This window comes from Emydura macquarii, unplaced genomic scaffold (assembly GCF_026122565.2).
Source record: "Emydura macquarii macquarii isolate MOO-44397 ecotype Brisbane River unplaced genomic scaffold, CSIRO-AGI_Emac_v2 contig_2587, whole genome shotgun sequence".
In the NCBI taxonomy this organism is placed as follows: domain Eukaryota; kingdom Metazoa; phylum Chordata; order Testudines; family Chelidae; genus Emydura; species Emydura macquarii.
In genome coordinates, this window is record NW_027132724.1 from 1 (window position 1) to 11,059 (window position 11,059).

The 11,059-nt window shown below is 46.6% G+C and overlaps 1 protein-coding gene across 1 annotated transcript; it reads right to left on the bottom strand.

Moving 5' to 3' along the window:
• Window positions 1-4,476: 4,476 nt before the first annotated feature.
• LOC137163487 (olfactory receptor 52P1-like) lies at window positions 4,477-5,415 on the bottom strand. Its single transcript, XM_067563738.1, has one exon. It carries the CDS (start codon window positions 5,413-5,415, stop codon window positions 4,477-4,479), a length of 939 nt encoding a protein of 312 aa, XP_067419839.1.
• Between the last annotated feature and the right edge of the window lie 5,644 nt (window positions 5,416-11,059).

Here is an 11,059-nt window from a genome sequence, read left to right on the forward strand (position 1 = left end):
GAAATGTTTCAGTTTCATAACTTTAGTGCTTCCATACTTAGGCAGGGTGACCTGGCTCCTCCCTGCTGATGTATGTAATACATACATGTTATGTTGTCTGTCTAGACTCTTGTGTGAGTTCCCTTGATCAGTGGGAGGAAATTGGGGCAGGCGTTCCTGACCACCCTGAGTTCGAGGAGGTTGATGTGGAGAGACACATCCGTGTCTGACCATTTGCCCTGTGTTATAAGGGAGTTTAGGTGTGCACCCATCCTAAGAGGGATGCGTCGATGGTGAAAGTAACATCAGGGAAGTTTGTGAAAAGAGGTTCCCCTTGCAAACATTTGCTGCATTTTTGCAGCAGTGCAGGGAATTTTTGACTTTGGTGGGTAGTGACAGAGGTGTGTCTAGTCTCTCTGTTTGGTCTGTAGAGCGAGATAAACCACATCTGTAGGCACCACTTTAGAGATCAGGCCAAGTTTCAGAAGAATTTATTTTCAGTTCAAAACCAGTATAAATAGAAAAAGCTAAAATAAAACTTCACAAACATTTTAGGAAACATGACCCCAGATAACGAGACATTCATTCTGCAGAATATTCACCATCCTATCTTATCAGTGGGAGGGGTGTGTTTCTTTCCTCGCAGTACGAAGTGATGGAATTGGGTCGAAGTTTAGAAAGGAAGAGACAGAAATCGTCTTCAACAGAAAGCTGGGAGCAATACTTGGTTTTGACTGCGGTGAATGCCGAGAAGCCTGATTGGCATAGGTAGGAGAGTGAAAAAGGAAGGAGCGCTCTAATAGCCCAGTGTGTTACGTCACGAAACTCAGATCCCACCGATAATCAAAAGTCTGTGACTGGCATTTGTGAAAATTGGTGCTGCGGTGCCTTGTCGCTTGACAGGTCAATAAGGCTTTAGTCTGCTGTTGAAGACGGTGTCTCCGTGGGGTTCGGCTCCAAGGTAAATGGGGTCCTGGTCCATTGATTGCATTTGTCTTTGCCCACTTCAGGAAAGCATTCACAAAAGAGCCCCTGTAGACCTTCTAAGTGCTGGTCTGTTACATCCTGGACAGTGTTAACTGACAGATCACTGCACGGTTGCACAACGTCCTCTGGTAAAAAGATCTCTGCTGCACACATGAAGACCACAGTTCACGTTGCTAATGATCGTTAGCAATGAAAACATTCACATCTCATGCCTGAAGTGACACATTTAGAGAATTCAGTTGTTCTCCCCTTGTAAAGCATGTCAGTGACACTCACTGGATATCGTTATTGTCATATCTGGCTGCCATATTCAGATTATTGGCAAGAAAAATATGGACTGCTTCATGCAGCTCACTTAGTCCTGTCAGGAACTTGCCTCTGGATAGCCGAGGAACTTCTTCATGTAACAACAACTGTGTGAAGTTTGCTCCCATCTCCTCACATAAAATGGCAAAACCCCTTGAATTAACCCCTGAATTAACCAGGTGCAACTTTATAAAGTTTGTCTTTTTTACTGCAACTGACAGAACATGGCCGAGCTCCTCTGTCATCTTCTTAGCAGCCAATGCCAGTCTGTGGATCATACAATGATTACAGGTTGCTGTAGAGGCCATTTCCTGCGGCCTCCTTACAAGCCGGCTATGCCATCCTGACACAGACCGTACTCCATCGCTGCAGATTCCAAACCAATGTCCCCAGTCAAGGTCCGTGTCTCGAACAAAATTACTTAGTAGTTTCAAAAGCTCTTCCCCAGTTGCTCATTTTGGAAGTGGACAGCAAATGGGAAATGTCTCTTTTAAATCTATGGTTGTAGCAAAGCGAATACACACCGGTAGCTGTGCAGCATTTGATGTATTTGTGGACTCAGCCATCTGAATGGAATAAGATGGGCTCTGACAAACACTTTCTAGGAGCTGCTCTTTTACATCAGTGGGGCTCTCCGCAGTGCGGCATGACACTGTGTGGTTAGACACAGCTAGCTGTCTAGCTGTCATGCTGCTTTCTCTCCTATTGTCACCGCACACATATCCTTTGCCAATGCTGCTAAGCCACACAACATAGGTGAGAAACTGCTATTTCCAGCTGCAGTGTGCAAAGCCACACGTAAAAGTCTCAGGAGCCTTCGTGTTAAGAGTGGGAGGACTTTGCTGCATAGAACACCTTGAGGTCTTTGTGCATCCATGTAAAGCCTAGCTTGAAATAAGTTGGGGCTGGTTGGGCCCAGAGCAGTTCTTTCCCCCTTATTGCTCAGTGTGGGTTTGTACACCCCATCGCACACCTTCACATAGCTCATCAAAATGGCACTTCACCTTCCTCAAGCACTATTCTTCTTCTTCAACCTTGATTTGCCTGCCCATTGTCCTGATAATTTACTTGCTGAAAATTCGGCTTCTTTGAACTCATGTTGAAACTAGCTACAAGTTAGTGGCGTTGGGAAGCAATATTGCTGCTTTCCAAGGGTCTGTGTCTTTGGATGTAGCAGTTTTGAAGCACGATTTACTGTTTCTAGAATCTTTGTAAGGTGCACAATGAGAAAAAGAACAGGAATATTTTCCATTCATTTCTTTAATGCTGAAGGCTTGTGGCCTTCAACAGCATTTATGCTCAGAGGAATTATTTCTGTGAGTGCCTCATTATGTCTAAGCACCGAAATCTGAGAGGCAGGAAAAAGCATTGATACGATATTAGTCTCCGGCAAATCGTCTCACACAGTGATGTTACATTCACCTTACGCAGACCGTGTCCTACCGAAAGTGACACCTTGCTCTACCCAGCCACCCACCACGCTCGGCTGCCATGTTACTTGTGGCACGGCTGGCCGCCCCATCCCAGCTCTGGCCCTGCAGCTCCCCACTGTAGATCAGCCCTGGCTCCCTGTTGGCACAGCTGATCTGGGTTGCTCCAGCTCCCTGGCTCTGGCTCAGTCCTGCTGCTGCTCTGTCCCCATCTCCACTCGGGCAGCTGCTCTCTCATTAGCTCTGCCCTAGGCAGGGTTGTTAGATTTCTACTGCATCCATGTCTCAAAGTCCCTTAAAAATAGCCCCAGAGTAGCCCAAACTACTTATTAAAACGAAGCTTTTCTTATTAACACATTGGTCTCTACATCAAATAACAAAGGAAAGCTTTCATTAGATACGAAGCTTGTCTTATTTAATCCAAGCTGTGCTACGAACCCCAGCAGGAGTTGCTCCACATTAGCCACAAAGCTATGAGCAGATAATCAGATTCAAAATCAGAACCTCAGTCCTGGTACTTGTGCCCTGCCGGAGGGTTGGCAGATGTTTCAAACTAAAAATGGTGAATGACGGAACCCTGGCTGCTCCAGAGCGACGCTTGTGGATAGTCCCAACTCTCCTGAATTCAGACCTGCTGCTCCAGCCAGATTTCTTTAAAGTTCCACTCCTTCCTGGTCAGTAATGTCCTTCAAATAATGTCTTCCACCAGCACAGGAGCAAATGGAGGAAACCCCAGAAGATTTCCCATCCCTTCTGGACTTCTCCTTGATGAGAACTTGGGGATTTGCAGAGGCTGTTCACATCACCTGCAAGGAGTAAGTCGGCTGCTGGAAGCCAGGGTAAAACCGTGATTCTTTTGGGCTGGTTACTGGTATCAGACCTGTGAGCCATAACAGCACAGTGTTCAGGCCCCTAAGGTTACAAGGCAGGTGATAAAAGACACCTTTATTGGTCTAGGTGATGCCCAAAATGTCAGACTCTGCAGCATCTAAGCAGGGTGCTATTTGGGAAACACTGAGCCTCTTGTTGACAGAGGACACATGAGGAACTCTTCACAGATAACACGTAACTTGCATTAGAAATGGGAACTTGACTAGTGTAGATGTGGAAAACCTGAAGTTGTGTCTTCGTCTATTTTCTGTGTAAATCGTCTATGTTTGCTTTTCCTCACTATTTCATCTTTGCACCTGTAATTTTTCTAGGAAATAGACTTTTTGTTTATTTTGACTCCAGTCTGTGTGCAATGTGTGTCACAAAATGAAATGATAGTTGAGGGCAGATTTCATGCCTTCAGTGGGGACTAATCAGAGGATAAAACGCCAAGTGTCTGCTAGTTAAGTTTCAGAGAGACTGATTTGGGGAGACTCAGGAATGAAAGAGATTGTTGGGGCCTGGTGGATGGCAGAGAGGGGCAAAAAAGTCAAAGACGGAGGAGAGTGAGGAATGGTGAGAATCAACAATGATCCTGATGGAAAATGGGGCTGAGAGCATATGAGAAGTCACCATCGCTGGTGGCGTGGTTGTCATGGAAAGGCCAAGTGACAGGATGTGATGGGGTGAGGGAAGAAGAGTGATGCTGAAAGAGATCAGGTGACGATTGGAGAGAGCAGTGCTTGGTGATGGAGTGATAAGACATTACATGTGAAGAACTTCTCAGACTATGAACTGCCACAAACCTGAGCTCAGCCAAATTGGGACAAAGCACCCTTGATTAATGAGGAGACATCCTTTCCCCCTCCTGACACTCAGGTTTAAAGTATTTGGCCCCAAGCGATCACATTCTGCAGGTGTATTTTCCCACTTTGTCACGAAGCTCTTTGGTTTTGACCCCATAAATGATGGGGTTAAGCATGGGAGGGACAAGGACATGCACATTGGCCAAGAGGATGTGAACATGGGCAGCGATGCCCTGACCGAACCTGTGTGTTAGGGCAGTGAAGAGGTAGGGAGTATAAAACATCAGCATCACACAGATGTGGGATGTGCAGGTGTGGAGGGCTTTCCGGTGGGCTCCCTTGGAGGAGATCCTAAGGATGGCCCTGATGATCAGCCCATAGGACAGACCAATGAGTGTCAGGTCTAACCCAATGATCATTAATGCCATCACCAGGCCGTACGTCCGGTTGATTCTGGTGTCCCCACACGAGATCTTCACCACAGCGATGTGCTCGCAATATGTGTGGAGGATAACGCGGTTGGCGCAGAATGGCAGTCTCCACAGTAGTAGGGGCACTGGCAGAACCACAAAAACAGCTCGTATCAAACCCACTAGTCCTAGCTTAGCGATTCGTGCATTGGTGAGGATGGTGGCGTATCTCAGAGGGTCACATATGGCGATGTAGCGATCAAAGGCCATTGTCACGAGGACGGCTGATTGCATAGCAGCAACTGCGTGAAGGAAGAACATCTGGGTGAGGCAACCATCCACAGTGATGCCTTTGGAACGGAACCAAAATATGCACAGTGCCTTCGGCACGACGCAGGTAGAAATGCCGATGTCTGTGAGCGCCAGCATGCAGAGCAGCAGGAACATGGGCTTGTGCAGAGTGTGCTCTCTGCTGACAACAAACAGAACCGTGACATTTCCCAACAGGCTGGTGATGTAGAACGTAGAGAAAGGAATGGAAATCGAGATGTGCACAGTTTCCATCCCAGGGATGCCGTTTAGGATGAATGTTGACGAATCAGAGGGGGTAAGGTTGAAAGTCGCCATGAGATGGTCGAAGCACTGATCAGGCTCAATAATATTCAGGGTGCCTGTGAAGAGAGAGAAGCACAGCGAGAAGGGTTATACAATTGATAAAAAATAGCACGGTAAATGTTTTATAGTTAGTAACAATCTAGACAAGGGGTGAGAAATGCGGTGCCAACATTTGCAGAAGGCATCAAATTTTTTAGGACGAGCAGCAGGGTGGAAGACGATGTTCAATGTCAATAAAGATGAAAAGATGGGCACTGTTACCTTATAAGGGAGAGAAATATGAGGGGATTTAAGAAGATTCTGTAAAATACAGACTGGCAGAGAGTATAGCAAAGATGTGTTCTCCCTGTCTCATAACACAAGGTCAAGGGGACTGTGGAAGCAAAGAAATAATCATAAAATTTATCAATAGAATGCTTGGCCTGAAACTGGTCATGGAAGGCCTGGCCTGAAGTTGTAGCCTGAAACTGAAATAGAAGCCCCAGGCTAAACCATTAACAGAATGCCTCAACTGAAATTAGGATAAAGATGTTAAAGTCCCACAAGAGGTCTCTGAACCACACGCGACAGGCAAGTCTCTGTTGAGCCTTAAGTCTTATTGAAGTCTGTGAACAGACTTCACCTGTTTTGATAAGTACCAGTACTTGTCCCTTTGTCTTACCGGCCCCACAGAAACTCACTCCATACAATTAGCTTTTGAACAAGTATTGTGTCACCACCCATCTTTGGGAGTTGACCAGAGTCCCTGAAAACTCCATTGTATACTCAAGTGACTCATTGGGCATCCCTGGGAGGGCGTCTGGTGTGCCCACTATGCATTGTGATTGTCTTTCTGTTAAGTATAAACTGTTAATCCAATCCCACTATGCGATCAATATGTAACTGAACCTAAGTAACCCCTATATAAGCCTCTTGTTTTTGATAGCCAGGTGAAGTTCCTATGAGTAGCATCTAGACATGCTGCTGGGGCTTCCCTTTAGCTAAAGTATTTTGTATATGTGTGTGTGTCACAATTAAAGCTGCACTTGATCCAACTCTAAAGTATAGCAGAGTGATTTTTCCTCGACAGGACATTCAATTAAACTGAAACATGGCAACTTCAAAACTGATTAAAAAAAGAATGATTTCTTCCCTCAGTGCATAATTAGACAGAAACTCATTGCCACAAGATGAAATTGAGACCAGGAGCTCAGCAAGAATCGGAAAGGTATAGGACATTCTCATGAATAGTAAGAATCTTCAGTTACAATAGTTATAGCTAATTAAACATATTTGAAAGCCTATACGCCTGCTTCAGGGCACAAGCCAATCTGTACCTGTTAGGCGTTAAGGTGACATCCTTATGAACGTTAGGTTATCCCCCCAACAACTTCTTTGGCAGACCCTGGGGTTATTGTTGTCAGAGAGAGGACGCTGGACTGGACAGACCATAGGTCTGAACCTCGATACAATTCCTCTGCTGGAAAGGAACCATGTTTTCCCCATGGAAACAGACACTATCATGCCAGGTTGGGACTTTGTGTTCTCTAACTTCCCTCGTTTCTTTTGGTGAGACACTATCCTGAAGGGGTCCAGCTTTCTCTGAGACATAACAAGTACAGTGGTTTTGTTATTCTGCCTTGTTAACTGACAATGGAAAGCAGAGGCACCAGTCAGCAACCTAGCTGCTTACCCATCTCATGCTTAAATACTGATAACGTTTGCAGATGCAACAAAAATTGGGAGATTGTAAATAATGAAGAGGACAAGTCACTGATTCAGAGCGATCTGGATTGGTTGGTAAACTGGGTCAAGGCAAACAGAACAAAGAAGGTAGGCGATGCTTACACAATGGGGGACTCTATCGTGGGAAGCAGTGACTCTGAAAAAGATGTGGGGGGGTGAAAGGGTAATTAGCTAAGCATGAGGTCCCTGTGTGACCCTCTGGCCAAAAAGAGCTAATTTTATCCCGGGATGATAAACAGGGGAATCTCAAGTAGAGGGAGAGATGTTATTTTACCGCTTTCTTTGGCACTGGCAGAACTGCTGATGGAAAATGTGTCCTTTTCCGGGGTTCAAATTAAACAGAGATAGTTAAGAGGTGACTTCATAACAGCCTACAAGCACCCACATAGGGAACAAATATTGAATTTCAGCAGTGCTGCCTTCCTGCCAGTGTACCCAGCACTCTCTGCCCCCACAACACTGAGTGACACCCGCCTGTCCATGTGCACCCCCCTCTGCACGCTCAGAACCCCCAGTGCTGCCAGACAGTGATCCCACTCACACAGGACAAACACCGGGTGCCAGACACACCACACAGTGACAGCTCGCACAAATATCTACACAGCCTGGGTTAAACTGTGTGTCTGGCTGCACTGGGGAAAGGGGGGATGGAGGAGGAGCAGCCTGCACAGCCTGTCCAGGGGTGAAGGGAACCCCAACAGCATCTCAGTGTGTGCAGGGAAGAGGAGAGGGACAGACCCGAGGGGAGGGCAGAGAGGACGTGGAGACTAAAAGGAGCCAGTGCGAGTAACTCTTCCTCAAAACAACACAAAGCTTTAGCGTATTCCCGCCAGTTAGAAACCCAAACACAACTTCCTGATGCTATTCCATGTTGGCTATTGCTGAAGTTGCCAGGAGGCCATTGTGGGATTGGTCAGAGAAGGAGGGATGGGCTGGATGGAGGAAGGTGTCAGAGACAATCTACTACAGTGTGCACACATTACATTACAATTGGAGACACCCCCCTCTCCGGGGAGATTGCAGGAGGCCTAGTTACACCTCTTTGGTGTGTGAGTTAGGCAGGATGTCCATTCCCTATTTCGCCCTACTTCAGGACTCTGCACCACTGCGATCTGGATACTGCATGTCCGTGCGTTCCTGGGTTCTCCTCCAGTCAGATTTCCAACACTGCCTGTTTTCCTCTAAACCTGAGACATGCTTTTATTTTTACTGTATTTTGGTGCTTCTCATTCTCTATAGAACCAGAGATGCAGGGGAACAGAGGGAGCAGACATCCCCCCCAAAAATTGTCACCTTAATTGTTTTGAACCTTTAAGCTGTGAGTTTAAGATTTCAGCTACTCTCCTGTCAATTATTCTCTGGTCCAGATGAGCTCACCCATCCTTAGAGGCCATAGGATGACTTCCGTTGAAGTCAATGGAGGCTCATGGCCAGTGAAAATCAGGCCTTTTATTTAAGTTCATTAATTATGGATTTGGGGTGAAAACCTGGACCTCATGGGAGTTTTGCCATTGATCTCAATAAGACCAAGATTCACCCTTAGTGTGGAACTTTAGGCTCCCTGCTGTGAAAATCATTGGCATGAAAGATGGGGATTTCAAAACACAGGGGCCCTGATCTTGCTCTCAGTGATGACAGTGTCAATCTGGATTGAGCCACTGAAGGCAGAATGTGAGAGCAGAATCTGGGCAGTCTGTAAAACTCTGTGTGACCCATTCGTGTTGTGAAATCTCGGCTCTGAATCATACCCACTGCAGAAGCTTTTACTACACTTCTTAACCTGGCAGTAAAGTTGCAGAACTGGAAAACTTGAGCAAATGAGAGAAAAAAAAACACACAGATTAAAAAAAAGAAGATACTGAAACAGAGGGAAGGACACAGTAAGAGACAAGGAAATGGTCTTAAGAACAAATATTTGTCTAAACTATTTACAACAATTCTTTAGTTCCATTTTTACCAGGTAAATCCTGTGATGTTTCTGACAACACTAAAAAGTTCAAGTCTCCGTTAATGAGAATTCCTTCCCAGATTTTTCTTAACTTGAACATTCCCGAGCCCTTAGCACTAACTTTATAGCAGAAACAGGCAACTCACCAGAATCCCATGAAGCAGAGAGACGAAATCTCCTTACTGTGACCTGAGAATCAGTGTACGAATCTCACATCTGACACTTGCAATGCTGGAGAAGGACCTTTATTATTCCCCTGTATGGTCCCTGTGGACTCTCTGGTTGGCCAGGACTCTGGGACAATTCCCTGTGCTCCATGAGCAGTGGGAAGAGCAGAAAATAGACCCTGGAGAATTTCAGTCTAAAAGACTCCCCTGGGAGTAAAGAAATGATTAACCAATAACAGAGGCTCAGTTTGTCAGGGCACTGAGACTTGCAGACTTGCTAGCATGATCCTGCACTATGTAAACCCCAGATGAAAAAGAAGAGCCAAGGGTTAGACGTGCTCATTAATCTATCAGCATTTCTGTGCTGCTGCTCATTGTCATAGAATCTGAGCATCTGCTGCTACTCCCGGCTGATGAGACCTGGGCTGAATCCCTGAGACCATGATGTGCACCTGGACAGGCTCTTGTGCATCCTTGTTTCAAATGTAGGATTTCCAGACACAGTAACAGTCCCTCCCATCCGATAGCCTCTCTGACAGAGGGCATCACAGATTGCACCAGCTTAGTCATAAACCCCTCAGAGCAATATCCTGCTATGGGGAAGTGCAGCTTCCTGAGCCCCCTCCAGTGATCAGCAAGTGCCCTGAAGCCTGTGGACTGACGGCCTTTGTCTCTTTATTCCAGCTACAGTAACTGCACAGGCTGTCATTGGGGAAGGCAGGGTAGGGGGAGTTGTTCAAAGGCAAATGAGATGACCATTGTCCATCCACATTCAATGGGACTCTGCTGCCCACTGCCCTTGTGCCTTTGACATTCTCCCCCTGGGGTCTAGTGGATCATGCGCTAGTCTGGAACTCAGGATACCCGGTCAATTCCTGGCTCAGCCACAGAACTCCTGTTTGACCTTGGACATATCATCTCGTAATTTAGTCTGGGCCTCAATTTCCCCTCTGTAAAACAGGGAGAGCACTTCCCTGCCTCAGGGGGTTGTGGGGATAAAAAACCTCTAATTGTGGGGTGCCCCATATGGGGACCAATAGTGATGAGGGCCATATGAGGCACCAGAAGTACAGCCGTGCTTGTTTATCTGAAGCAGCATTCCTGCCTATTTCAGGACTCCGCTCCACTGTGATCTGGATAGTGCACACCCTGCCCCGCACACTGTGCATTCCTCCCCCAGTCAGTGTGAGAACTGTCCTGCGCCCCTATTCTCCCCCTCCAGGGTCCCCACAACTGCTCCTAATATCCAAAATCCAAGCTTGTGGGAACTTTATTTAGTCAGTATCTGTAAGGGCTTCACCATTACCTCAGGGCAACCATGTGCCACGTCCCAGCAGCCAGCCAAGAGCTTGTTCCTACTTCCTACGTCGCTGCCAGCAGCTGCTCTGTCCCTGCTTTTGGAGTGCCTTTGTCCAGCCAGCAGTACTGTTCGTACTCCTCTGCCTCCATGCAGCAACTGACTCTGCTCAGGTACTGCAGCAACTTTTAGTGAGGCCTGCTGTGTTCTGATTGGCTGCTATCTGCAGCCTCTTCCCGATTGGTTGTTTTCCCCATAGCCACTCTAGGCAGCCAGGAGGATTCACTTCTACTGCTCTTTCCATGGCAGGGTGTGGTAGAAGCATGAGAACTCCAGAGGGGGTTTTGCGGTATGATACACCCCGACACACGGAGAGACTTCAGAGACTGACAAGGGTGACAGTGGTTCTGAGCTGGGCTATTGTTGCTGGTGCCTCTGTTTTGGAAGCGTAGAACGGTTTTTCCTTAACTATTACAATTATTCATGTGTGACAAAACCTAAGTAGGATCCAGAATAGAA